This window comes from Pteronotus mesoamericanus, unplaced genomic scaffold (genome assembly GCF_021234165.1).
Source record: "Pteronotus mesoamericanus isolate MK-2021 breed Mesoamerican mustached bat unplaced genomic scaffold, CSHL_Meso_final contig_204, whole genome shotgun sequence".
Classification (NCBI taxonomy): domain Eukaryota; kingdom Metazoa; phylum Chordata; class Mammalia; order Chiroptera; family Mormoopidae; genus Pteronotus; species Pteronotus mesoamericanus.
Window position 1 is genome coordinate 436,556 of NW_026555088.1, and position 26,599 is coordinate 463,154.

Genomic DNA, 26,599 nt, shown 5'->3' on the forward strand with positions numbered 1-26,599 from the left:
TGTTCTGGTTGAATGTTTATCTCTTCCTTCTGCTCCCAATGGTTGATTTGAGTCCCAGTTTCCTTCCCTTTACTGTTGGTTCCCTGTATATTTTTCTTTATTTCATTTTGTGTAGCCTTCGTTTTTTCCTCCATTTTGCGACCATACTCAACCAATTCAGTGAGCATCCAGATTACCAGTGTTTTGAACTGTGCATCTGATGAGTTGGTTATCTGTTCTTCACTTAGATCTAGTTTTGGAGCTCTGATCTGTTCTTTCATTTGGGCCATATTTCTTTTTCTCGGTCTGCCTTAGAAACCGTTGGAAGGGATGGTGCCTTAGGTATTTGACAGGGCGGGGCAAGGAGAAGGGTCAGAGCGGGAACAATGCTGTTCACTTGGCTCTCTGCCAGCTTTCAGTCACTTCCCCCACTGCCCACAAGCAAATTGGGCCTTTCTGGTGCTGATTCCTGGGTGGGTGGGTTTGTGTACATTCTAGGACCCAGTGGGTCTCTCCAAAGGGCTCTCCTGAGAATCTGGGAGTTTCTCCTAGAGCCACAACACCACACGTTTTTACCTCCAGAGGTTGTGAGGCTTTCTTTTCCCGCACTGGGACCCTGGATGGCACAGTCTGTCTTGCTCCGCAGCTGTTCCTCCGATCTGTCCGCACGTAAATGTGGGACCACGTGGTCTGCCAGCTGTGGCCTCGCCCGCCTGGTCCTCCAGCTGCTGCCTTGCCGCGAATCCTCTTCGCCCCAGGTGCCCGTCTCCGCACGCCTACCAGTCTGGATGAATGTTTCTCCTCTAGCTCCTTGGTTGTCAGATTTCCTTGCAGTTCATTTTTCTGGTTAATTTTTCTTTTCAACTTGTCCTCCTTTTGGTTGTGTGAGGAGGCAAAGTGTATCTACCTATGCTTCCATCCTGGCTGGAAGTCCTATTTCTTATACTTTTAATGTAAGCTTTTAGTGCCTTATTCCTTAGATCATCTTTAGAATCATTGAGAATATATAGGAGTCTGGAACTTATATGTTCATTAAAGAGGGAAAATGAATATTCCAGGAAGAGCTGTATAGATCACAACTTTGGAGAAAATGAAGGCAGAGACAGAGGGGTTAATAACTTACAGTTCAAAGATGCATTCACTTATTCATTCAGTTCAGTGATTTTCAACTGGCATGTCACAAGAATTTTTAAAATATGCAAGACCTGATTATTTAGTCAGGGTCACTGACCTCTTTTCCCTTAGATTGTCAAATAAAGGACAACAGCCAACACAACAATAGCCATCTGGTATGAATGAACCAAAATTAAACCTATTTTTGGTCATACCAGCAAAAATACAAATATTTTTGGTTTGCCACAGAATTTTAGTAATTTGTGTGCACCGTGAGATGAGAAAGGCTGAATATTGTAGATTTAGTCAGCAATTTTTATTTAGTATCTATTGCACTTATTGGTGTGGTGAAAATTCTTTTCAATTTCCAGTAGTAAAGAGTACATTTCCAAAAGAGGCTCACATTTATATGGGAAGGATAGACAAACACATTCATTGTCTTGCTTCATGGCTGTTTTAACTCTCCTTCTCTCTGTCACAGAGTAGCCCACGGAGACCTTGATCATCCAGATATTCCACATAACATTGATGACATGCTACCTGGACGTGGTGCAGAAGGAAGTGACCAGTGCTTTGTCCTTGGAAAGACAGTGCATGTCAGAGAATGAGCGATAAGCCCTCAGAAGTTCTGGAGTCGGCCCTGGCTGGTGTGGCTCACTGGATAGAGCACCAGCATGAGAACCGAAGGTTGCCAGTTTGATTCCCAGTCCAGGGCACATGTCTGGGTTGTGGGCCAGGTCCCCAGTTGGGGGCGCGCGATAGGCAGCCGATCACTCATTGATGTTTCTCTCCCTTTCTTGCTCTCTCTCTTCCCCTCTCTCTAAAAATAAATAAAAATTTTTTAAAAAAGTTCTGGAATCTGTCAGTAGTGAAGTCTTCAGGGGTGCAGTGTGATGGGGCAAACCAGGGCATCATACCAGGGTGTCACCTCTGAGATAAGGACGAGTTACTGCACGTTTGCATCCCTGTCATAAAGAAGTGGGCGTGACACTTGATGGACCTCTGGATTTTGGAGTCAACATGTACCACACTTGGGAATACTGTTGTGACCCATTGATGACTTGGAAGACTTGCCAGTTCTGAATGGGGCCTAGAGCAAAGGAGAGCTGTGTTGAAGGTGGAGATTGGAGGATGGGTTCCCTTGCCATGTGGCCGAACCAGCGGGTTACAGTTGTGCTTATTTGTGGAAGATAGGGAGCCTGTGTGGCAGAACCCCAGCAGGAGATCCATGATGCACGCTCCTAGGAGTTGGAAGCGAGACCACGCCTGGTGAATGGCAGAGCTACTCACCCACTGAAAGCAGCTTCTGGTACCTACTGGACCCAAGCAGAGACAGTGATTATGGGACATCAAATGACCGTGTGACCGAATCTGCCTGTCCTGAGCTAGATACTGCCTGACCACCAAGCCAATAGGTTAGGCAGTTTCAGTAACAATGCATTATGCAATGAAAAATGGTCGGACCCAAGCTTGTCCAGAGGGCACCAGCCATATACAGGGAGGAAACTTAAGGTCTAGGCCACAGATGGGTTAGCTTGATGTGATGATATGAAAAGGAACCGCTGCTGCACTGAAGTCCCCTTCAGCGCCCCCCTGCACTGAGCTCAGAGTGGGGGCAGCTCTAAAAGACAGTAATGAGGGGCATCCTCCGGGCAGAGCTTCAAGTGCTACGCTTGGATGTCCACCTTGTAGGGAGCAAGTGTAGCCAGAGGAGGGGTGGGCTAAGGAAGGAATGTATGTGGCAGATGGGCCATGACAGATGTCTTGCTGGTTGGTCAGGGGAATGGAAAGAGCAAGAGGGAATATTGGAGACAAGGAGGGTGGGGGGAGAACAAGGACCTGCGGGGGTGCTCACATGTGCCTGCACCTTTATTCCTCATGGTGGAGCCCACTGCAGAGGGTCACTCAACAGCAAAGCAGATGGACAGACATCACCCAGCTTCTGTCCTTGTCTACCCTGGGCTTGTGCCGTGGGCCCGTGAATGGAGTTGCCGAGGTGGAAGGGGTGCCAGGTATGCCCACCAAAACGGGCTCTCTTGTCAAGGCTGATGGCAGGATCCCTGCTGCTGCCGGACGTCTGGCCTGTTAGCAGCCAAGCTCAGTGCTGGGCTCCTGACGTGGTACCATCTCTAGACAATGCGGTGACCAGTAGGTTACAGTAGATCCTTCCCACCCAGGGGTTCATGCCTCTTGATGTGGGCTTGCCTTCCCCCTCCACAGTGTCTCAGAGTAGCATCACACTGCAGGAGCTTAGAGAACACATGCTATACTAACATGGGATCATGTATGACATTACCCCATTTTATGGTGAGAGGAATGCATGTATGGCTTGCCACTGGATCCAGCGCTTTTCTAACGTCCTGTGGTGTCTAACAGACAGCCAGTCTGATAGGAAGATAGAATGATCCCTTAAACACTTAGCTAAGGTGCCAGCTCTCGGACAGCATCCCACGGAGCTGGGGTGTATACACTGAGTCTTCCAACCTAAGGTGAAGGGTCAGAGGGTCCTGGAGTGACCGGAACCATGAATAAGCCTGTGCCTGGGGCTATACACATGCGATCTCTTGTGACTCTCATGGCATCAGTGTATAGAGGAGGAAACTGAGGTCCATAGGACTAAGTAACATTCGTGTTCAGAAACTTGTTGGCCAGGTAAAGACTGGTACCACAATTTCTCAGGCCCTAAGGCTGATGACATTCTGTGCTCTGGGGACATACGGAAGACTTCACAGATACAATGGGAGGTGGTGCCCCCCACTTCATGATCTTTATATTCCTGGGGTTGAATTGTCTGGTAAAAGGAGAGGGAGTGGAGGGTTGGTCGGAGATGGGCTTTAGGGACAGAAGGCTTCAAGGTTGGCGCAGTCCCAGGTAAAAGTGAATCCTGAGGTCTTTAGGAGAGAGGTCACCAGAATCAAGAGAGCCAAAGGCTGTTGATGGATCGGGAGTTAAGGACCTGACTGACCAGCGTGTTGGATGGGTCATTTATGTGAATGTTCAAGTTAACTGGTTTGATGACAAGACTCAGGATCACAAGAAAATCTGGGCAGTGGGGTCAAACTCTGAAATCTGGGAAGAGATCTAGAGCTCTGTGGGGGTAGTAAGGGAGTGGTTAACATGTCCAGGCATCTCAGAAATTGGGAATGTTCTTAGAGGTCCCAAAATTGAAAAGACAGTGTGATGACAAGGACTTAATGCCCCGGACCTGCGAGAGCCCATGAGCCCTCTCATCCGTTAGTTCCCTCACTCAGATACTTGCTGAGCACCGGCCCTGTGCCAGGCACTGCGGCTGAGCGTGCAGGTTCAAAGGTGGGTGAGGCGGTGTCTCTGCTCCCACGCAGCTCTCGTCGTCAGGGAGGGAGGCACACTAACAAATACCTTTCTCAGAAAAACGCTGTAATCTAGATGAACTAGAGATTCTTTTCGGGGCACAAAACCAGGCGTGATCTGCCCAGGCCATTCCATCTGGGCTGGCCACCGGGGGGTGGATGGCGCTGCTCTTCCCAGCTGGCGACAGCTCCTTCTGCCCAGCGCCCAGGCAGTGACCGCTCTCGTGCCCCGTCCTTCCCTCAGAGACACTTTTTCACAGAAACAGTTTAGACAAAGAAATGCCAGGGCACGTGAACTCCATCCAGGAGGAAAAGGATAATTTCATATTTCCACTCTTGTTGGAACTCCAGCCTCCTGCTTTAGCTAAATCTCCGGAAGGTCTGCCCAGCCTGTCTTTATCAGCCGTCTTCCCGGCCGTGGTCGGCCTCCCCCCGCCCCACGCTAGCCGGCCCGGCCGAGCCGGCTCCCGAGCAGGACTTCGGACCTCGCCGGCCCCGCACAGCTGGTGCGCGGAGCGGTCCTGGCCACAGGGCCGCAGCTGGAGACCGTTCTCCACCGAAACCCCGCAGCCCTGCGCCGCGGCCTCGCCCACTGCCCGCCGGGACCTCTGTCCAGCTGCGTAGTCGCCACGCTACCCCGACAGCCCGGTGTCGGCGCCCCTCTGAGGTCCACTCCGAGTCCCGCGGGGGCCGGCACCGTCGGCCGCAGTCCCTGTCCTTCCGCCGTCAGCACCCCCGGGGGGACAGCTCCTGCGGCCCGATCAGCACCGCCGGGGGCGGACAGCTCCTGCGGCCCCTGCGGCGCGCGGCACCGCCGCCGCGCGCCAGTCCCAGGACCCCAGCTCCCGGTTCCGGCTCCTCGAAGAGGCGGGGCGGACGCTGCGGCCGCCGCGGTCCTCCGCCCGCTCCCCACGCAGGGTCCTCGTCGTGGGCCGCCCCCGCCCGTCCCCGCCCGCGGACCCTCCTGGACGCGGCCCTGCTCCCCCACTCCCGCAATCCGCTTCTCACCCGCCCCCCGAACGCCAGCCGCGCGCCCGCTCCTTCCCGGGCGGGAGCCTCGCGGCCCGGCCGCCTCCCGTACGCGCCGCGGTCCCCGCCCCCGTCCCCGCCCCCGCCCCTCCCGGTCCTCGCCCCTCCCCCGCCCCCTGCGGCGTCCGCGCCGGCTGCCGCGGTGTCCTGCGGGCCGCCGAGGTGTGTGGCGGGCGGGGTGTCGCAGGGCGTGTCACGAGGTGAGGGCGCGAGCGCGAGGGGACCCGCGGCCAGCGCGCCCCGCCCCGGCGCGGCCGCTCCCGGGAAGATGGCGGACCGCGCGCAGATGTTCGCCCTCTCCACCTTCCACTCGCTGTCGCCGCCCGGCTGCAGGTACGCGGCGCGCCCGTGCGGCCTCCCTTCCCCGCGGCCGCCTCAGACCCCTCCCGGGCCCCGGGCCGGCCTGCCGGCCCCCCACCGCCGCGGGGCCCCGAGCCCGGGCCCTCCTGGTCCCGAGGCCCGGACTCCTGACCACCGGCCTCTCCGTTTCCGCCCTCCCCTCACCCCCTTCCCCGGCCCCCGGCGACCCCCGCCCCGTTGCGCGCCGGGATCCAGTGCCGCACCTCGCCGGGCCAGCTGACCCTTCAAGGGTGGCGGTCGCCTGCGGGCGGCCGGCCTGGCGAAGCCCTGCACGCACCCTCTGCCCGCGGCCTGTCCTTCTGGCTTTGCGGGGCCTCCCTCGGTGGAGGCCTGGCGCGGCCTGCGGGGCTCAGGGGACGGCTGACATCAGCCTGGCCCCCCCGCCCCCACCCCCGGGGAAGGGGCTGTGGTGGGCAGAGGGCTGAGCCTCTGGGTGGAGGCCTGCCCTGGGCAGGAAGGGGAGACAAAGTGGCCAGACTGGATTCCCAGAACGGGCTGACCCCCCCTCCCCCCCTGCTGCTGCTGCAGCCTCAGCTCCCCTCCCCCGCTCGGCGCAGCCCGACTCCCCGGAGGCCCAGGCTGGGATCCGGTGGGGCCTGGGGCCGAGCGGGGGAGGAGAACCGGGAGGAGGTAGGCGGACCTGCGGCCCCTCGGGGCTGGCGCGGCTCAGATGCCCGGAGAACGGAGCTTGGGTCTCAGTGGCGGCAGGATGTGCATCTGGAAGCCACCGGCTGTGGGGACCCTGAGGCCTAGGGACTGGGTGTCCCTGGGCGCCTCCTGGGCCCCGCACCCCCCTGCAGGGCCCCCGGGGTTGCCGACTCTCTCAGGAGCCCTGTCCTTGCTCCCTGACCTGGTCTGCTCTCCAGGCCTCCCCAGGACATCAGCCTGGAAGAGTTTGACGATGAAGACCTGTCCGAGATCACCGATGACTGTGGCCTGGGCCTCAGCTACGACTCGGACCCCTGTGAGAAGGTGCGGGGCGGGCCAGGTGCAGGGCCCCTCTGGGAGCGCTGCCCGTGGGGGTTCAGGGTGGGTCTGAGCTCAGTCTTGAAACCAGAGATGCTCTGGTTGCCCCCTCTCCTTGGCCTCTTGGCCTGGGGTCTTCCTGCATATCAAACCTCTCTTTCTCTAGCCTCCACCGAGGGTCTTCCCGGGCAGTCCTCACTTGACCCCTGTCAGCGGGCCAGCTTGAGGGAGCTCAGGGTGCCTGTGCTTCGGGCACCCTGTGGGCTCTGAGCACCACCCAGAAAGAGAACTCCTTCCAGCTCACATCTCCTACCCAGCCCTGTCCCCGCCTGCACCTCCCTGCACCAGGCCTCCACCCCTGAAATTGCTTCTCCCCTGTCTCCTCCCTCCTTCTCTCCTCCTCCTGTCTCCCTGTTTCTGTCTTCATTCATTCAAGAACATTTCTGAGCAACTTCCCTGCGGCAAGTGCCAAGAGCTTGCAAGTGCTTGAGAGAACAGGGCAGGTGTGGCCCTTGCCTACAGGAGCTTATAGCCCAGCAGGGGAGAAAAGCACACCAGAGAGGTGGCTGCCTGCGTGTCCAGGACTGGGCTCTGCCCAGAGGACACAAGGTGCAGGGAGGGGGAAGGGAACCCAACTGAGCCTTTCCCATGGAAATGGCACACAAGCGTGCCCTCAGGGAGGACTAGAGCCGGGCTGGTGAGGGCGTAGGCAGGAGGGACTGCAGGCAAGAATTTGCCCAATGGGATCAACTGTGTCAGAGGCCCTGAGGCGGGTGCCAGCTTGGGGACCCTGCGTGCTGGCCGTGTCCTCCTTCCAGCATTGACTGGCGTTTACTGAGCATGGGCCGTGGGTAGGGCCCACACTTGGGCGTGGGGCAGGCCGCTGCTCAGGGGGGACACTCTGCCCCGGGGGGGCTTGCAGCTTGGCGGGGGAGGCAGAGCAAACCCTGCTAGCGACGGTGAGTTGTGCCCAATGGCAGTGAAGGGGAGCAGTGCTGTCCAGTGTGGGGGGCTGGGGCGAGATGAGGCCGGCACCCAGGGCGGGGTGCTGCTCGGAGAATCTTTGTTACCCCGGCCTGGGAGCTCGGGCTCTCACCACGAACCACAGGGATCCTGCTGTGTCTTAGGCACATTAAAAAAACACAACTACTCTGCTGGGCAGCAGGGTGACCTGGAGGTTTCTCTCCCTTGACTTCTGACTTCCCATTGTCCCCTCTTCTGACCCCTGGGGCCCTGAGTCACTGTCACACTCCCGCCCAGCTCTGCTCTGTCCCTCTTTCCTGCAGGACAGCCTCTCCCTGGGGCGTTCGGAGCAGCTGCACCCCATCTGCTCCTTCCAGGATGACTTCCAGGAGTTTGAGATGATCGATGATAATGAAGAGGAGGAGGAGGACGAGGAGGACGAGGACGAGGAGGAGGAAGACGGGGAGGGCAAGGAAGGGGGAAGTCCTGGCTCCAAAGCCCCTGCTCTGGAGCTGCTGAGTCCCTCCCTGCCCCGCGAGGAGCCCCACAAGCACCGGCCCACCACGCTCAGCCTGACTGTGCTGGGAGCCCAGGTGGGTGCCCAGACCCTTCCTCCAGGACGCCACTGCCCGTGGCAGCCTGCGGCTCCTGCCCCGGGCGCTGGAGCCCCTGCTTAGCGCCTCTCGTCCCTGCCGCAGGACTCCCTGAACAACAACGGAGGCTTCGCCCCACCGCCTCCAGCATCCTGGCAGGAGACAGAGCTGTGCTCACCGGCCCAGGAGCCCCTACGAGGTGAGCAGGGCGTTGGGGCTGGAGGCGAGGGAGGGAGGCAGGCAGGGAGGACGGTGGCCGGCTGACCTATGCCCTCCCTGCAGAGCCGCCTGCCCCACACCCGCCCGCTGTCGCCTGTCCCCGCGGGGCGCAGTCGCCTGTGGGCCCAGGTTGTGACTGCGAAGGGAACCGACCCGGGGGTGCCCCGGCGCCCGGTGGGTCCTCGCCCACCTCGGATCCTGGCATCGAGGTTGACCTGGGGAGCGGCTCCAGCGGGGCCCATGGGGGCCGGCGCAGCAGCCAGGAGCTGTCGTCGCCGGGCTCTGACTCAGAGGACGCGGGGGCCGCACGCCTGGGGCGCATGATTTCGTCCATCTCGGAGACGGAGCTGGAGCTGAGCAGCAGCAGCGGCCGCTCCTCGCACCTCACCAACTCCATCGAGGAGGCCTCGTCGCCCGCCTCGGAGCCCGAGCCCGAGCCCGAGCCTGTGCCCGCGTGTGAGCCGCCACGCCGCCCGGCGTTCTTGCCCGTGGGCCCCGATGACACCAACAGCGAGTACGAGTCCGGCTCCGAATCAGAGCCGGACCTCAGCGAGGACGCCGACTCGCCCTGGCTGCTCAGCAACCTCGTGAGCCGCATGATCTCGGAGGGCTCCTCGCCCATCCTCTGCCCCGGCCAGTGCCTGTCTCCCGCGCAGCGTCCTCCTGGGGGGGCCACACCGCCCGCCGGCGGGGCTGCCGAGGCTGAGGGCCCCGGCGGTGTGGAGCTGGTGGACATGGAGACGCTGTGTGGGCCGCCACCCCCCGCGCCCCCTGCGCCCCGGCCCGGCCCCGCGCAGCCCGGGCCCTGCCTCTTCCTCAGCAACCCCACGCGCGACACCATCACGCCGCTGTGGGCCGCCCCGGGCCGCGCCGCTCGGCCCGGCCGTGCCTGCTCTGCCGCCTGCTCGGAGGAGGAGGATGACGAGGATGAAGAGGACGAGGATGAGCCCGAGGACAAGGTGGGGCCCCCGGGGGGCAGGGGCGCGGGCCCCGCAGCCCCGCTGGACGCCTCGCTGGTGTACGATGCCGTCAAGTACACGCTGGTGGTGGACGAGCACACGCAGCTGGAGCTGGTGAGCCTGCGGCGCTGCGCAGGCCTGGGCGAGGGCAGCGGCGAGGAGGGCAGCGGCGGCGAGGCCAGCGAGGACGAGGCCGGACCGGCCCTGCTGGGGGTCGGCCCGGGCCCCGAGGGCGCCTCCCCGGACAGCCCCGACCTCACCTTCTCCAAGAAGTTCCTCAACGTCTTTGTCAACAGCACCTCCCGGTCCTCCAGTGAGTGCGAGGTGGGGGAGGGGGCGCGGCCCAGACCGCACGTGGCCCCCAGAGCGCTCAGGGCAGCAGAGGGCCTGGGGGCGGTGGGCTGGGCTGCCCCCCTCCCTGACTCCAGGCCTGACGGGGGAGGAGAGCTGGGCCAGGCCTGGAAGGACTTTCCTTCCCGCTTTCTGAGTCTCTGGTCTCTGTTTCTCAGGCACCGAGTCCTTTGGCCTCTTTTCCTGCCTGGTTAATGGGGAGGAGAGAGAGCAAACCCACCGGGCTGTCTTCAGGTATCGCCTCCGTCTCTTCGCCACCCTGCAGACGGGGGACGTGGGTGGGCGCAGGCCGCCGGCCCCCCCCCCCCCCCCCCGCCCCGTGACCCCGCCTCTGCCCCGGCGCAGGTTCATCCCCCGCCCCGTGACCCCGCCTCTGCCCCGGCGCAGGTTCATCCCCCGCCACCCCGACGAGCTGGAGCTGGACGTGGACGACCCGGTGCTGGTGGAGGCCGAGGAGGACGACTTCTGGTTCCGCGGCTTCAACATGCGCACGGGGGAGCGGGGCGTCTTCCCTGCCTTCTACGCCCACGCAGTGCCGGGCCCCGCCAAGGACCTGCTGGGTAAGGCCCCCTCTCCAAGGGGCGCCGTGCCGCCTGGGCCCGCACACCCCTGACCCGGCCCCTGTGACCCGCAGGGAGCAAACGGAGCCCGTGCTGGGTGGAGCGCTTCGACGTGCAGTTCCTGGGCTCCGTGGAGGTGCCCTGCCACCAGGGCAGTGGGATCCTGTGCGCGGCCATGCAGAAGGTCAGTGCGGGGCGGGGCCGCGGCGGCACGGCCCCCGAGGCCCGGGCTCCCACGGAGGCTGAGCGGGGCCCTGGGCCTCCGAGGCAGCCCCCGCCCCGGATCCGGGGGCCTGGGGCCTCTTGGCGGGCTCAGGGGGACCTCTGCCTTTCTCTGACCCGTCCTCCTCGTGCCTGGACACCAAGACCAGCTCTCCCTGAGCCTTCCTGGCGATCATCTGCTCCCTTCTCGATGGCCTCGTGGACAGTTCGTGGACAGCAGCTCATCTGCTGGCCGTGGTTGAGCAGGACAGCCCTGTCCCCGAGACCCCCGTCCAGGCCGCAGGGACAGGTCGGGGAGGCAGGGGCGGTGGGGGCCATGGTCCTGGCTGGAGGGACGGAAGGAAGACAAGGAAGGCTGAGCGCAGAGAGATGACCGGCGGGTCCCGAACTGAGGGACGGCCGGGACCCTGGCTCCCATGCTTCAGCATCAACACCAAGAACCTGCAGAGGAACCTACAGGGTCCTGCCCGTGGGGGGGCCCCTGAGACCCTCTGCTTCGGCTCCTTCCCCAGATCGCCACGGCCCGGAAGCTGACCGTCCACCTGCGTCCCCCTGCCTCCTGTGACCTCGAGATTTCTCTCCGGGGGGTCAAGCTGAGTCTGAGCGGTGGACCAGAGGTGGGCATGGGAGCTGACGGGGGTGGCCCGCCGCGGGGCTGCGGGGGCCGCGGTGTCTGACTGGGCTCCGCCCCCACAGTTCCAGCACTGCAGCCACTTCTTCCAGATGAAGAACATCTCGTTCTGCGGCTGCCACCCCCGCAACAGCTGGTGAGAGCCCCCCCCAGACCCCGCAGCCCCGAGGGCCGCCCCTGGGCTCAGGAGGCGCAGGTCAGGCGGCACCCCCGCCCCGGTCTGCGGGGCAGACAGGCCGGTCCCCAGACCAGGGAGGGCCGCAAGCGGGGGCAGGCGGACGTCTCTCTGGGGCTCCAGCGAGCAGACCTGGGGGGGACCTGGAATTCAGGAGGCGACTGAAGGCAAGCGGGTGACCGGTGGATCTTCCAGGGGGGCCACCGAGCCCAGGCCGCGGGCGAGGGGCGGTAGGGGTCTTGGGGAGTAGCTCGGTGGCACCGGAGGGACACAGGGGTATCCTTGCCCTTCTGACCACGCCAACGACCTTGCCCATGACCCACTGGCACCGGGGCCGCAGGGTAACAATCAGGTGGATGCGCTGGCTCCGGCTGCTGTGCGGCGTGGGCACACGCAGGTGCAGGCCGGCTCGCCGCTGAGGCCACCCAGGCGCCGTGCCCTGGCGGCACCGGGGGTGGGACAGGCAGGACCTGGGGTGATGGGATGTAGCAGTTGACATGGCGTCTGGGTGATGTGCAGGGACCCACCACAGGCAGGTGAAGGGCTGGCGGCCGGGAGACTCGGCCCTGGCCTGCAGGTGCGGGGGACTGAAGCAGCCATCTGTCACGTGAGCCCGGAGTGTGGGAGAGAGGCCAGGAGGGAAGGTGTCAGCTCAGAGCAAGTGGCTAAGTGGGGCCACGCGGCGAGGGAGGGAGCCGGGCCGAGCGAGGAGGGACCAGCCTGCCCAGGGAGGGACAGTGCCAACGTCGTTAGCCGCGGGCGAGGGGATGCGGGCTTCCCACCCAGCTGACGGCTGCCCACTGGGTCCCCATGTCCTAGGGGAAGGAGATGGGAGGAGGTGGCCAGAGGGACAGGGCCCACCAGGGGCTCACGAGGACTCAATGGGCTGCGGGAGTGGGGACACAACGCTGCTGCGTGGGCTTGGGACAGACACTGAGGCCAGCATGTGTGTCATTGGGACGCTTCTGTGGTCACGAGAGTGAGGACGGCTCTCCGCCACCTGGGGGCGGTGTCAGCCCTCGGCAGGTCGCAGCAGCGGGGCCTTGGAGGACGGAGAGGGCAGGACGCGGCCTGGTGTCTGGGTGCTGCTCTGAGACGGGCGGTCCGGGGCCGAGGCCTACACCCACCGGAGGGGACAGAGGGGACAAAGGACACCCTTACTTCTCAACAGAGGGAAACTGGTTGCCCAGCTTGGCCTCCTGGTTAGGCAGCGGCCAGGAGTGATGTCGCGAGAGGAGGGTGATCGGGCCGGTGGCTCCGGATCCAGTGGGGGTGGGGCCTTACTGTCTGGGACCCCAGAACGCAGCCCAGCGCCTGGCGGGGAGGACACATTTGGGAAGTCGTGTCAGGCGGCCGGTTAACCGGCTTCGCTGGGAGGGTGGCGGCAGAGCAGGTTCCGGGGGAGCGCGGAGAAGGGAGCAGTGAGGCCCCAAGCCGCAGCACCCCGCCGCGGGGCGGCAGTGGGCTCCCAGCGCGTGAGCTGACGGGTGTCGGTGAGCGCGAGCGAGGGGTCTGGCCGGCCCTCAGACGGGGCTGGGATGTGCTCATGCACAGCGCGAGTGCGTGTGCGGGCCCTGCGGCCGTCCTGGGGGCCCCGCGGGGGGCCACAGCCCCGCCCCGGCTCCGGGGATGTGCACTGGACTGCCCCCGGATGGGGGTCTCGCGGCTCGTGCTGCGGGGTCCTCTGGACGAGGGCTGCCAAAGACACCTTGGGTGAGAAGAAAGGCAGAGGGGGAACAGGCAGCCCAGCGCTGGGCTCTCCTCCAGGGAGAGGGTCTCCCGGCTGCAGGGGCCGCCGTCCGGCCCCACGCCAGAGCTCAGGAGGCGGCGCTGGGTTTGCGGGACCGCGGGCCGGGCGGGGCAGGCCTAGGGTGTCCAGGTCGGCTGCGATGTGCGTCCAGAAGACAGGGTGAGGCCTTGCTGTGGTCTGCGCTGCAGGGCAGGCTCAGGGTGGGGGCCACAGCACTGGCTCGAAGAAGAAAGGGGCGGCTGGACACCCCTGATGAGCAGACGTTAACTTGGATCGCTGACCCTCGGAGGTGCCTGTGCTGGGGCTGGACCCCAAAAGGCTCCTTCGAACCCTTAAGTCGTGCGACACCCACACTCCTCGGGTCCCCACCCTCCACCCAAGCCCTGTGTCCAGGCCGCTGGGGGCCCTGCGGTGTGGGCCACGCTCTGACGCCCCCACGCCCCCCCCTGCAGCTATTTCGGCTTCATCACAAAACACCCTCTGCTGAGCCGCTTTGCCTGCCACGTCTTTGTCTCCCAGGAGTCGATGAGGCCCGTGGCCCAGAGCGTGGGGTGAGTAAGGTCGTGGGGTCGGAGGGTCGGAGGGTCGGGCCAGCAGGCAGAGGGAGCCGCGGGGGCTGTGCAGGCGCAGAGGTGAAGGCGGCTGGGCTGGGCTGGGGCAGTGGGCCCGGAGGCCAGGTTTGGGGCCCGGGGACGGGGGAGTTGGGGTGCAGAGTTTGGACAGAGGTGAGAGGGAAGGTCAGACGAGAAGCAGAGGTGGGTAGGAGCTTGGGGCAGGGGCTGGGGGTGGCCTGGGGCGTGGCACAGTGCGGGCCCCTTGCCCAGGTCCGGGGTCGGGTGGGAGTGGGGCGTTGAGGCCTTGGTGGCCGGGACAGCTGAGGAGTGGCATCGGGGGGTGACGGGCGCGGGGGGGGCCTGAGAGGCAGGCGCGGACGCTGTCTCCGCAGCCGCGCCTTCCTCGAGTACTACCAGGAGCACCTGGAGTACGCCTGCCCCACAGAGGACATCTACCTGGAGTAGCCGCTGCGCACCCCGCTCCCGGGCAGCTGGGGCTGCGGGTCTCGGAGGCCGCGCGGCTCTGGCGAGGACTGACTGGGGCACGTGGGGCCTGCTGTCCAGGGAGCCTCGGGGACTCTCCGCTCTGCAGGGGCTGCGGGAGGGGGAGCCGTGCCCCCCGCTTCCCCTCTGGTCTTCTTTCTCTCTGTGTGCCTCCCTCCTCGTGTCTGTCTCTGCCCCCCGTGCCTGCAAACTCACCCTCTGCTCTTCACTCTGGGGTCAGAGCCGGGAGGGTGTGGAGGACGGTCAGGCTCTAGGTGACTGGTGACATCAGGCTCCCAGGTGACCCTCCTGCCCCTCCCCGGTGATTTAAAAGGAATTTTAATTTTTATAGCGAATCTCAAGGGGTCACACCTCCTTGACCACAGGGACAAACGAGGAACCCCTACTGTGCCCCACATGGAGCTTGGGGGGAAGCAGGGCGGGGTTCCCCGGAAGGGCCCTGGGGACATGAGGAGTAGTTCCTGAGACTCGCCCCAAACCCCAGACCTTGCTCCGACGGGGTGCCCCGCCCCGTGCCCCGCCACACCAGCGTCTGCTTTGCCGCTGCAAACTCCCCGCAGTCCAGCACCTCAATAAACTCTCTGCTTGGTGTGACCCTGTCTATTTCTGGGGGGGACACAGAATGGGCTGGAGGCCCAGGCGCTGCCCACACCTGTGGGCACCAAGACCCCCGGGCGACAGAGTCAGGAGAAGCCAGGCTCCTGGAGGTGCCCCACTGGGGAGCCTCCCTGACACCCCGATCGGCTCTGGCCACCCGCACGGGGCGGCGGTGGCAGGGGAGCCCGTGGCTGCGGTCAGGTGTGCGCCTCGGGGGGGTGTGCGGGAGGGGCAGTGGTCAGTCCGCTTGGGTCTTAAAGCTGGTATTTTAGAAAATCCTTCACAGAGCCTGGCTGGTGGGGCTCAGCGGACGGAGCGCCCGCCTGTGAACCGAAGGGTCGCCTGTTGGATTCCTGGTCAGGCCACAGGCCTGGGTTGCAGGCCAGGTCCCCAGGGGGGGGCGCTTGAGAGACAACCACACATTGATAGTTCTCTGCTTTCCCCTCTAAATAAATAAATAAAATCTTTAAAAAAAGGAGAATGAAAAGTCCTGCACAGAGAACCAGAAGAAAGGAGTCGGCCATCTTGCACTGTGCCCTCAGGTGCTTGTAGGTGCCTCCCCCTGGAGAAAGGGCTTCCCTGGCCCCTCGCAGCCCCCACTCTCAGGCGCTGGGGGCAGCTTCTTGGGGGTGGCCAAGGCCCCTCTCCCAGCCCCAGGCAGCGCCTCCAGGAGCGCGCAGGCGAGGAATTGGGAGCGAGCAGCGAGAGGCCAGTTCATCACAGGACTGAGAAACCGCGCACACCTGTGCTCCGTTCAGGGCAGCCAGCCGACAGCCATGGGGTCGCAGTGTCAAGGGCCGGTAAGTGACCTGGCCCTTTCGCTCGTGGACAGCCCTCCAACAGGCCGGTGGCCCAGTGGAAACACAGCTTGTGGCCCACGGCCCGGACACGCAGCCCCACTCCCAAAACCCCTGAGCACGTGGCCTGCGAGGAAAACTTCCTGCCAATTAAAATTGTGGAGGGGCAGGTGCTCCTCTGCACCTGGGTCTGGGGCGTGGCCCTCAGCCCCGATGGCACCACCGTGGGGCCTGCCACGCCCGCTTCCCTGGGGGAGTTCTCGCCGCCCTGCCCCCTGCCCCCTGCTCGCATCCTTCTGAGGACCCCACGTGCCCAGCCGTGCCTGACCCGCGTGGGGCTCGCAGCTCCCCCAACTTGTCCCCACATTTTTCTGGATTGCTCGTTTTCCCTCCCGCCAGCCACTGTAGGCCAGCTGGGTGTCCTGTGCCTGGGCCCTTCCCGCGCCGGCCCCCACCCCCTCGAGCTCCAGGCCCCAGCCGGGCTGCGCCCTCCCTCCTTCCCTCCCTCTCCTGCCTCAGAGCAGCCTGCGGGCTGGGCTGGGCTGGGCTGGGCGCTAGCCCACCACCCCCGGCCGCCCTGCCCAGCGCCCCCTGCTGGTCTCTGGGCTGGTGCTGCACCAAATCCTGGGAGAGAACGGTGCTGAGGGCTGAGCCGGCCCAGCGCCGCCGCGACTCACGGGCGCCTTTTCTCCTCCTGCTCCTGTGCGGCTGTGCCCCTGGGCCCTACGTTTTCTCCCAGCCCTGGAGCCACCCCACTGCCCCTGCTGTCCCCCGAACTCTGCCTGGGTCAAGCCACCTGGCGCTGCGTCCCGGACCTTGGCGCACCCGGCGGCCTCCCTGGGTCCCCACCTCCACCTGCGTCTCACGTCCACCTGCACCTACAACCATCCTGGGCTTTTGAACAGAAACCGAGCAGGCCACCCTCCCTCTTACATCTGCAGCGGCTCCCGGCTGCGCCTCCCCCTGGCCTGTGCCTGCCGCTCTCCAGCCTCCCCTTCCCTCCACCCCCTTGCCCCCGGGGATCCCCCGAGCATCTGGCACCTCCTGTCCGGCACCCTGGAGGCCGGCAGAGGCTGCCGACTGTGGTTGGAGGCTGACGCCAGGGCCTCCCGGAGCCGTGCGCGGCTGGCGCCCTTGCCGAGGCCCCGGGACCCCGGGGGGATGAGGGGCAGGCCTCTCAGCCAGGACTCCAACTTCGGGAGCCCAATCTCAATGGCATCCTAAATGAAAAGCTTTGTATGCGTTGTTTGAAAATACGGAAAGCGTAAACGTAATCTAAATTTTGACCAGCTGGATTAACTAAATTAAGGTATATTTACCTAATTGAAATAGTGGGCAGCTATGAAAAAGTGAGTTTACTAACATTTAGGGAAAATCAGAAAAATTATAGACTTAGCAACCGAGTCTCTAGCTCTGAACCTCCGGGCCAAAAAACGCAGGATTCCACATGTTTGCGTGGCAAGAACAAAGAAAGCAGAATCATAGCGATGCATTTTAATTTCTCTTGATCACTTCACAATAAAAACCAGGTCTAAACATACAATTAATAAGGTGAGACAAATCTGTGCGCACTCTGCATGTTCCACACACAGGGAACACAGCTCGTGTGGGCCCTCAGTTCCTTTCAACACGGACCCTGTAACACACGTGGAGGCAATGCGTTGGATCCTAGAGAAAAACGCAGGAAGACCAGCCCGATCCACCTGGGCGGCGCGGGCTGCGGAGGCGGACGTGGCCCTGGGAGGCGCCCTCACGTCAGGGCTCCTGGCCTCGGTCCGGGCCCGGTGTGGAGCCCAGGGGCGGGAGTGGGAGCCGAGGGGCAGCGGCCCGTCCGGCAGAGCCCAGCGAGTGCTGCTGTGAGCGGCGGGCGAGGTAGCGAGGGAGGAGGAGCGTCTGCGGGCCGGGTGCCCTCAGAGAAGCCGAGTCCCCCCTGAGCCGCCCACCTGAGCGATGGGCCCCACGGCCCACTAGGCAAAGCAGCTGCCCTCTGGGACCCCCCGGCAGCCACCGCTGAGCTCAGAAGTCCCTTCCCTGGCTACTGAGCCTTTGCAGCTGAGCAGCAGCTCTGCTGTCCTCGAAAGGAGGACACAGGACACAGCCCATGAGCAGGGATCCTGGCAGAAGACCCTCCACCCACCAAGTGGAGGTCCCGGGTGCCCACACGGGGAGGGGGTCATGGGGAAGGGAGGGGACGTTACGGAACACGGCCTTGGTGCCGAGCAGGGCAGGACGCCAGGCTCCCTCCTGTGGGGGCTGCCGCCTGAGCTGGCCTCACCTGGTTAGCAGGTGCGGACGCAGGTGTGACAGGACAGGACGCGTGCAGGTGTGAGGGGCGTGTGGGACAGGGGCTGATGTGCAACATGGGGTTCTCTCCTCGCATGCGTCCCACCCCTGCCGCCTGGGTCGTGTGTGCAGAACTGGCCTAAAACCCAGCACACAGCCCATCTGACGCGCTGGGCCCTACCTTGCGGCAGCACCCACCCCGTGCAGCCGCGGCTCCCTCGCACCTGTGAGCACCTGTGAGCGAAGTCCTCGCACACCCAGGGCTTTGCGGAGAGCTCAAAGGGGTCAGCCACGGGGGCGCCTCGGCCATCATTTCAGTTGATGAGTAAGGACACCTTTGATTTTATTTTTTAAAAAGATTTTATTTATTTATTTTTGGAGGGGAAGGGAGGGAGGGAAACATCCATGTGCGATTGCCTCTCGCGCGCCCCCTACTGGGGACCTGGCCCACAACCCAGGCCTGTGCCCTGACTGGGAATCGAACCAGCGACCCTTTGGTTCACAGGCTGGCGCTCAATCCACTGAGCCGCACCAGCCAGGGCCGACTTTATTTCTTATTTCCTTTGTGCAAAGTTGGAGCAGATGGGCTGGGCAGCCATCCCCAGGGACTCACCTGGTAGGCAGGGCCGGTGCCCACCTTGGGCAGACCCTACCTGTGCGGAGCCCGCCTTGCAGAGTCTGCCTTGCGGGGCCCCGCGCACTGCTCCGCGGGCCCGCTGCTCCAAGCCTGTGTCTGGACAGAGCGTGCTACCCCGGGGAGCGCGGCCCACCCGCAGTCCGTCGGGGCGTCCTGCCCGAGGTTTACCGGCAGAGCAGGCCGACCGCCCCCCTCGTCTGCAGCCTCACTGCTGGGGCGGGAGCGAAGTGAGCTCTTTCAGCCCCTCTAGCTTCTGCGCCCTTGCTGGGCGCCTGGTGAGGGACGGGACTATCGAGCTCACATGGGAGGTGTCTCAGGGCAAGCGATTTTTCCAGTCAGGTGTGACAAGGGAGGACAAGTCCCCAGAGGGGGCAGGTGGGCCCAGCGCTCTGCCTCAGTGTCTCCGGGAAGCAGGCCCCTGCCCTCCACCACAGACGCTCGGCGTCCGTCCCCCTGGTTGGCAGGGACCCTGTCTGGCTGCCCTGACCCCCTGCTCACATTTGCTGGGATTGGGTTGGAATACACTGTTGTTGTCACTCTGCTGTCCCAACCAGCCCAGGGAAACCACCTCCAGGGAACACAGCTCAGAAGGACTTTGTGGGGAGGGTGCTGGGGCCCTGCAGAGCGGGAAAGACGGCAGACATGGCACTCGGGGGGGCAGCTCGGCCTGCTGCGGGGCAGTTGCCTGGACGCCCTTCCCTGCTCTGCGGGTCCCCATGCCCTGGAGGTCACGTCTGTCCCTCCAGGGGTGGGGGCTGTAGCCCCAACAGGGAACTGGGTGCTCCCGGGGGGCGGGGGGCTCCGGAATCTCCGCTTGTAACGCGGCTGCTTGTAACGCGGCTGCTTGTTCAGTAAGAGACGGTGAGGCCCTCCCACTGCCGCTGTGGAATCGGGGCCCGCCACGGCCCCCCCCCCTCCCGCCCCGGCTGCGCCCTGCCAGGGCCCCGCCCGCCTGCCCAGGCGACACCCTCAACTCCGCCCCCCTGCCCCCTCCCTTCTGAGACACCTGAGGGAGGGGCTGCGCTCCCCCTCGCCCCGGGGGCTCATGCCTTGGGCCCCACAGCTGGGACCGCCTGGGAGGGACCCCTCTGTTACTGCGACCCCTTCTCCGCGACTGGGGCAAGGACAGGGAGAGGCAGCGCCCAGCGTGCAGAACGCGGAGGAGGTGAGAGCTGCACCATTCCTTGGAAACGCCCCCTTTGGCTCCCCCTTCTGGTGACTCGGGGAAGTGGCTGGCCCGGGAGGGAGCAGCTCGGGGCGGCCGGGTGTCTTGGGTCCCTTCCTAACACGTCTGGGAGGACCCGCAGCACCACCATGTTTGCGTGTGTGTCCACCCCCCTCAGCTCCTCCGGCCAGGGGAGAAGGCGGCCCCAGGCTCCCCGGAAAAGGGGCTGATTTTGAAACCAACAGCAGAGCAGGAAAGGGAAAAGCCGGGACTCCGTGGCGGCGTGTGGGGCTGTCGAGTGTGTGAACGCGTGTGCGTGTGCATGCGTGTCTGCGCGTGTGCACACCCTAGTGTCTGCACGAGTGGGTGCGTTGCACTAATGCAGCTGGAACAGCAAATACTCGTTTCTGCTCCCGAAAGCATCCCAGCCAAACCCGAGGACAATGGGCGGGGAGGACCTGGCTCCCTTTCTAACCCTGGTGCCACGCAGGTTTGACCGCGGGGTCGTGGGGTTGGAACCTCAGCAGGGAGGGCCCTCAGCCTGGCTCGCGGCCTTCCACTCGCGCAGGAACAGTCCTCCTCCCCTGAGGCATCGATCACGGTTAACTCTTTGTTTTCGTGGAAGTGTAAGGCACCCACACGACATCCTAGAGGGCCCACACCCTGAGTGTGTAGCTCGAGGGTTGCACACACCCGCCTGCACCCCGTCAAGATGGGAACACTGGCAGCGCCCTGAGGTCCCGAGGCCCCTTCCCAGGCACTGCCCACACCCCACCCACGAACGCGGCAGGCCCCTCTCGCCGGAAGCCACCGGCGTCCCAGAGCCCGTCGATACTCATCTCCTTTGCTGACGGCGGGCACCCTGGAGCAGGGATGGGCCACCTCTGGTGACCTGTGACCCAGCACTGCGCGTGGCTGGTGCGGGGGGTGGGGGGCACGCAGGGACGCTCACTGCTCGGGAGGGGCGGCACCTGCTCGTTTGGTTCTTGTGAGTGTTCGCTCTTGGGATCGGATGAGCAGGTCATGCCTCTGCTTCAGGGCCCTGTCCTTCGCCTGAGACCAGGGCGCTCGGCCGGGGCGTAGGCCCCGTGGGCAGGAAGCTGCAGGTGGGTCAGGTGTGTATACCTGGCTGACGCAGCCCAGCGCCTCTGCCAGGCCACACGCGCGGGGGGGCCCTCCTGACGCCAGCCTCAGGGGCTGCGGGGGGTCCCCAAGGAAACCACAGCCCGTGGGGGCAGCCCCAGGACACAGCAGGGCCTGGGGAACCGTCAGTGCACCCCCCGAACCTGACCAGGAGTGGTGGGGGTCACGTGCCTGGGCTTGCCCGGGCGATGCCGTACATCCTGTTCACCCATCATCCCAGGGAGATGCCTCCCGCCGCGAGTAACAGGCCCCCACACCACACCAGCGGCTCAAACGGCGGGTTTATTCCTTACACGGTGAGCTGTGGAGGCTGACAGCTGGGGACACACGGGCTTGGCAGCTGCACAAGGTCTGGTCAGGTCCAGGGATGCCAGGGACTTGCACAGCCCCCAGCAGACCCGGGTCCCAGCAGACTGCCCACCGCGCGCCGACCAGGACTCTTGTCACGCCACTCGGACCAGCCGTGGCCCCGCGGCCGGCCCCTGCCTCCCGGGACAGGGCAAGGCTGCGCCTCCACGCTCCAGGGCCTCCGCCCGCCATGGTTCGGGCAGGGACCTGAACGAGGGAGGGGACAAACAGCCCCCGGGGGCCCTCGAGCACCCCGACGGCACCTGCCTCGCCCAGCCCACACCGAAGGGGCGCGTGGGCCCACCTGGCCCTGCGCAGGGACCCCCGTGTGCAGACGCGAGCGGGCAGTCCAGTCCCCACTACAGAGCCCCAGGTGGGGTTTGGGCAGGTGGAGGGGTGCGGGGGAGGGGGAGGGCAGACCTCGGAGCCCAGATTTTATTCTGGGCCTGCAGCTCTGAGGGGGATGTAACCAAACTAGACATGGTTTTCAGAGCTCTGCTGGGTGAGTGGCTTCAGTTGGGTCACAAGGAAAGCCAGGGGACAGGAAATGGGTGTGCTCCATGGGGCAGATATGGGCCAGGGTCAGGGTGGGCTGGGGGGCTGCCTCAGAAGCGGCTGGTGCACCTTCCTCGTATCGGGCGGGCCTGGCCCCCTTATCCCCACGCAGCACGAGCAGCTCGTCCCTGGCCTCAGGGAGGTCTCTGAGGGGAGCCAGTGCGGCCTGGTCCCGTGCCGCCAGCACACCCGGCTCCCTTGGGCGCACCGCTCCTGGGCACAGCCCTCACGCCCCCCACCCCACGCCAGGCACACACAGCAGGCAGTGCGGCTCCCGCCAACGGACCCGCAATCCCTGGAGCCGGGGTGCCTGGCCACAGCTCCCGGCCCCGCCTGCCACGGGCAGGGTGACCTCGGGCACGTGGCCAGATCGCCCTGTGCCTCAGTTTCCTCGTTTGTGCACAGGCAGAATAGCACCTACCTCTGGCCATCCCAAGGATCAGATGAATTGTCACACCTACAAGTCTCAGCTGGTGTTATTGGGTTACGGGTACAAACCCCTCGGGGTGCCCCAGCCCCAGCAACGGAAGGTGCCCTCAGGGCGGGGGCTCCGGGCAGAGGCAGCAGGTGGGCCAGGGGCTGCAGCCGAGGTCGCAGCACATCTGCAGGGCAGGGTCCTCGCCCCGGGCCATCTGGCTGGGGCCGAAGGTCACGGAAGCATCAAACTGGGCCTTGAGCAGCTGCAGCTGCTTCATGGCCTCCAGGGCCTCCGGAGTGACCTCAGCCTCACTACTCAGGAGGTTGTAGTTCTCACTGGGGTCCTCAGATAGGTCAAAGAGCAGCGGAGGCTCATGGGCCGTCAGAGGGCTGGAGGCGTGGCAGGCAGGGTCCGCGGTGGTGTCGCTGTGGGCAGAGCCTGGGGAGGGGGACACGTCTGTGCACGGGGCAGGAGCCGGGGCAGGAGGGGAGGCAGGAGCGGGGGCAGGAGGCGGGGGCCCGGATGTGTCGGAGGGGCAGGGGGAAGCAGTTACCCTGGGTGAAGAAGTGGGCCTTGTATTTCCCGCTCCGCACAGCGAACACCCCATGGACCTCATCCGGGTAGGCAGGGTAGAAGACCATATTCTGCCGGGGGCTCTGAGGGCAAAATTTGGAGCCATGGGGGGGGCCCCAACGCCGATCAGCCTGCGTCAGCCCCCGAATGTGTCCACCCAGGAGCCCCAGAGGCAGCACTACCTGGATGCCGCTCGACCAAGGTGAGCGGGCCAAGGTCCCTCCCAGGGCCGGGGCCATGGGGTCGCTGGCCCTACCTTGCCAGTGCTCAGCAGCACGGAGCTGAGGTCGACACCATCCAAGGTGATGTTGGGCAGCGGGGCCCCGGCCAGGGCCGCCAGGGTGGGCAGGAGGTCCAGGGAGCTGGCCAGCTCGTGGGTCACGCCTGGGGGCAGAGGGCTGTGTGGTCACTTGGCTCTCCATCAGCACTGGGGAGGTGGGGCCGGGGCTGCGTGAGGAGGGGGCCTGGAGACTGACCAGGAGTGATGTGGCCTGGCCAGAAGGCCAAGGCCGGCTCTCGGACGCCGCCCTCGAAGGTGGTTCCCTTTCCGCACCGCAGGAGGCCAGAGCAGCCGCCCTGGGACATCCGCATCGTCTCGGGCCTGGGGCGCACAGGGCCTGTCAGCACGTCTGTCCTGCCCTGGTGGCCCCAGACCCAGACTCCAGGGGCTGGAGGCGTGGCAGGCAGGGTCCGCGCAGCGGCGGCCGCAGGGGCCTGTCCTCGCCCGGTCCCACGCGGACCGGCTCCCAGGTGCCCTGGCCCGCCTGCCACGCGCACCTGTCCGTCGCCATCACGTGGTCAGCATTCTCCGGACCCCTCCTCCCGCTCTGTCCATCGCGGGCGGTGGAGACAGGGAGGCCCCAGAGCCACACCTGTGAGGACTTGCCCGCGCGCCCAGCCCCGCCGACGTACCCGTTGTCTGCCGTGAAGATGACCAGCGTCTGCCGCAGCAGCCCCAGGTCCTGCACTGCCGCCACCAGGGCGCCCACAGCCGCGTCCAGCTCCATCAGGGCGTCCCCGAACGGCCCGCGGCCCGAGCGCCCGGCGTAGCTCTGCCCGCTGAACTGCGGGTAGTGGGTATGCTGGGGGCAGAGGCTAGGGTTAGCACTGGGTGGGGGCGGGGCAGCCTGGGCGCAGGGCCAGGGCACTCACGTGGGAGGCGTAGTACAGGAAGAAGGGGCGGCCCTGGCGCTGGGCATCCGCCATGAGGTCGCGCGCGAAGGCCAGGTAGCGGGCCTCAAGTCCTGGCAGCCACGGGGGCTGCACCTCCACGGACAGGTTGGCCAGCAGCGGGACAGGGACCAGGCCCTGGTCACAGATGCCCTCGCAGGGTGTGGCCGGCGGGAAGCAGGTCAGGTTCTGGCAAGGGCCCTGGAGGGCAGCTCCAGTCAGCACCTGGGCTGGGGCGGGGGCTGGGAGGTCCGGGGAGGCGAGGGGCTGGGAGTGCAGTTCCTACCTGGTCGTGGGAGTATGGGATGCCCAGGAATCGATGGAAGCCCTGATTCGGGGGCAGAAAAGTCCCCTCAGGCCCCACCCCAAGATGCCACTTGCCGGCCATCCCCGTGAGGTAGCCTCGGGCAGCCAGGACCTCAGCCAGGGTCACCTCCTCCAGGGGCAGGCCCCCCAGGGAGCCAGGCCCCAAAACACCGGGGTACAGACCCATCCGGACTGGGAGTCGGCCGGTCAGGAGGGCGGCTCTGCAGAGCAGAACACAGAGAGACAAAGACGGAGGGGCACCCGGGTGAGAGCTGGGCGCCCGCCAGGGAGGGTGGGGGGCGGGCGGGGGGCGGGGGGCTGCCCTGCCCCCTCGCTCACCGGGAGGGCGTGCACAGAGACACGGGCACGTAAAAGTCCGTGAACCGCAGCCCCGCTGCGGCCAGCTGGTCCAGGTTGGGGGTGGTGGAACTGGGGTGGCCATAGGCGCCCAGGTCCCCGTAGCCCAGGTCATCAGCAAAGATCAGCACGATGTTAGGGGAGCAGCCGGCGGTCCGGCTTGCAGCCAAGGTCAGAGCCAGAGCCCACAGCGCCACCATGGCGCACGGCCCAGACAGGCTTGTCACGAGAGACCCTTCGGAAGGGAAGGCAAACTGGCTCCAGCAAGCTCTGCCTCAGAGCCCCCGGACCAGGCCCTGCCCTCCCGTGAGCCCCTAGACCCAAATAATCCCGATTCCCACAATAGACAACCCCCTTCTAAAGTCCCGAAGGACCCGGTAACCGGAAACCCCCACCCCCCCAACAGTAGCCTGGGATGTGACTCCCCGGAAACCCTCCTGGGCCGGGACACCTGCAGGTGCCCTTTTCACCCAGGGGTCCCGGCCCAGGCTCGAGGCCAGGGGCCGAAGCCACATGGCACTGACCCGCGGGGTCCGGCGGGGCGGGGAAGAGCAGGACTGAGCCAAGGAGGGCGGGTCCGGGCAGCGGGCAGCGGGCAGCGGGCAGCGGGACCCTCCGCGGCACTTCCGCGTCGCCCCGCCCCCGGCCCGCCCCGCGCTCCTGTGACGCGCCGCGCGCCAGGCCGAGCAAAGGCGGGGCGGGGCGGGGCGCAGGGCCTGGGGCCTGCCCGGCGGGGCTCAGGGCGGGGCGGAGCGTCCGGGGCCTGCGGGGCGAGCCCAGGGGTGCGGGTCGGAGCCCGGGGTCGCGGCCGGAGTGCGGCGCGGCGGGCTCAGGGCGCGGCGCGGCGGGTGCGCGCGGGTCTCCTGTGCTTCCGAGGCCGTTGGCGCCGGGGACACGGGCCTGGGCTGTGGCGCGAGCTGGGTGGGGCTTCCAGCGTTCGCGCCCGTTGTGCGGGGGCTGCCCCGGCCTCCCCCGTCCTGCGGGGCCGCGGGCTGTTCTGAGAGGCCCGGAGCGCGGGGCTCCCGGTGGACCAGCAAACCTCTCTGGGTTTTTCCTTCAACACCGCTGGTGCTCGTCGTGAAACGCGAGACAGTGTATTCTTCCAAACCCACTCCCTGTGCATGTGTGTGTCGTGTGTGATGTGTGTGAACATGCGTGGTATGTGCGTGTGGTGTGCGGTGTGTGGTATGTATGTGATGTAAGTCGGTGTGTGGTGTGTGCATGTGGCGTGTGTGCCAGCGTGTTGTCCGGGCTTCGGGGCTGGCGTGTCTCCAGGGCAGACCAATGGGAAGGACCCATGAGGCGGGAAGAAGCCCGGCCTGGTCCTGGCTCCGCCACTGGACAGCCAGCCTTGGGCAGGTGACTTCACCTACCGGTCCCCAGTGTGTTCAGCTGTCTCTTCAGAGTTAGAGGGGGGCCGCAGAGGGTTGTTAGGGGGCAGGAACTCGGTGCCCTGCCCCCAGCAGCCTCCCTGAGCGCCACTGCCCTCTAGAGAACCCTCCCCAAGGCGGCATTCTGGCCTCGGGCACCCCCCACGCTCAAGGCACCCCTCTGGGACCTCTGGGCTCAGGCAGCGCAGGGCCTGGGCTGCTGGGGAGCGGGTGGGAGAGTGGGCGGGACCCTGGAGAGACCTCTGGAACTGGGGTGGGGGCTGGGACGCAGCTTCCATGGGAGCCCATCCCCGGGAGCTGGCCTTGCCCTGGCGCCGTGTGGACTTACGCCAAGGGGCATCATGGGAGCAAAACTGGAAGGGCACGGCCTCCCGGAGATGGGGCTGCTTGACCTCATGGGGGAAGGAAGGGGCTAGTGTCCCCCCGCGATCCGCTGCGGGCCCCTCCCAGTGTGGGTTTTGGGCTGGTGCGTGGGAGCAGAATGGGGTGGGTGGCCAGGACAGAAAGTTTCTCCCTGGCCCAGAAATCTTTGAACCTGGAATTGGAGCGATCGCGGCTGGTGGGCGCTGCGAATTACAGTTTAAAGGGAACCAACCAAAGGC

At 65.0% G+C, this 26,599-nt stretch overlaps 2 protein-coding genes across 2 annotated transcripts; one reads left to right on the top strand and one right to left on the bottom strand.

Moving 5' to 3' along the window:
* The first annotated feature begins 5,681 nt into the window (after positions 1-5,681).
* MAPK8IP2 (mitogen-activated protein kinase 8 interacting protein 2) lies at positions 5,682-14,962 on the top strand. The gene is made up of 12 exons (XM_054570442.1): positions 5,682-5,783; positions 6,677-6,782; positions 8,063-8,332; positions 8,438-8,531; positions 8,615-9,823; positions 10,020-10,095; positions 10,249-10,421; positions 10,496-10,605; positions 11,156-11,260; positions 11,340-11,410; positions 13,652-13,750; positions 14,146-14,962. The coding sequence occupies exons 1-12, from the start codon at positions 5,719-5,721 to the stop codon at positions 14,216-14,218; spliced, it is 2,451 nt and encodes an 816-aa protein (XP_054426417.1). The 5' UTR covers positions 5,682-5,718; the 3' UTR covers positions 14,219-14,962.
* Positions 14,963-22,204: 7,242 nt separating this feature from the next.
* Positions 22,205-25,212, bottom strand: ARSA (arylsulfatase A). Its single transcript, XM_054570443.1, has 9 exons — positions 25,131-25,212; positions 24,589-24,841; positions 24,230-24,470; positions 23,926-24,144; positions 23,686-23,855; positions 23,250-23,374; positions 23,030-23,157; positions 22,754-22,856; positions 22,205-22,638 (listed from the first exon to the last, which is right to left on the bottom strand). The coding sequence occupies exons 2-9, from the start codon at positions 24,804-24,806 to the stop codon at positions 22,319-22,321; spliced, it is 1,524 nt and encodes a 507-aa protein (XP_054426418.1). The 5' UTR covers positions 24,807-24,841; positions 25,131-25,212; the 3' UTR covers positions 22,205-22,318.
* Between the last annotated feature and the right edge of the window lie 1,387 nt (positions 25,213-26,599).

What these genes read in the sequence shown, in the direction of transcription:
- MAPK8IP2 (XM_054570442.1), top strand. Translation starts at nt 5,719, where the DNA reads ATGGCGGACCGCGCGCAGATGTTCGCCCTCTCCACCTTCCACTCGCTG. An exon ending in ACCCACCGGGCTGTCTTCAG is followed by an intron (nt 10,096 to 10,248) that starts GTATCGCCTCCG and finishes GCCCCGGCGCAG; the next exon opens with GTTCATCCCCCGCCACCCCG. An exon ending in TGCCACCCCCGCAACAGCTG is followed by an intron (nt 11,411 to 13,651) that starts GTGAGAGCCCCC and finishes CCCCCCCTGCAG; the next exon opens with CTATTTCGGCTTCATCACAA.
- ARSA (XM_054570443.1), bottom strand. Translation starts at nt 24,806, where the DNA reads ATGGTGGCGCTGTGGGCTCTGGCTCTGACCTTGGCTGCAAGCCGGACC. An exon ending in TCCTGTACTACGCCTCCCAC is followed by an intron (nt 23,856 to 23,925) that starts GTGAGTGCCCTG and finishes CTCTGCCCCCAG; the next exon opens with CATACCCACTACCCGCAGTT. An exon ending in ATCTTCACGGCAGACAACGG is followed by an intron (nt 23,375 to 23,685) that starts GTACGTCGGCGG and finishes TGTGCGCCCCAG; the next exon opens with GCCCGAGACGATGCGGATGT.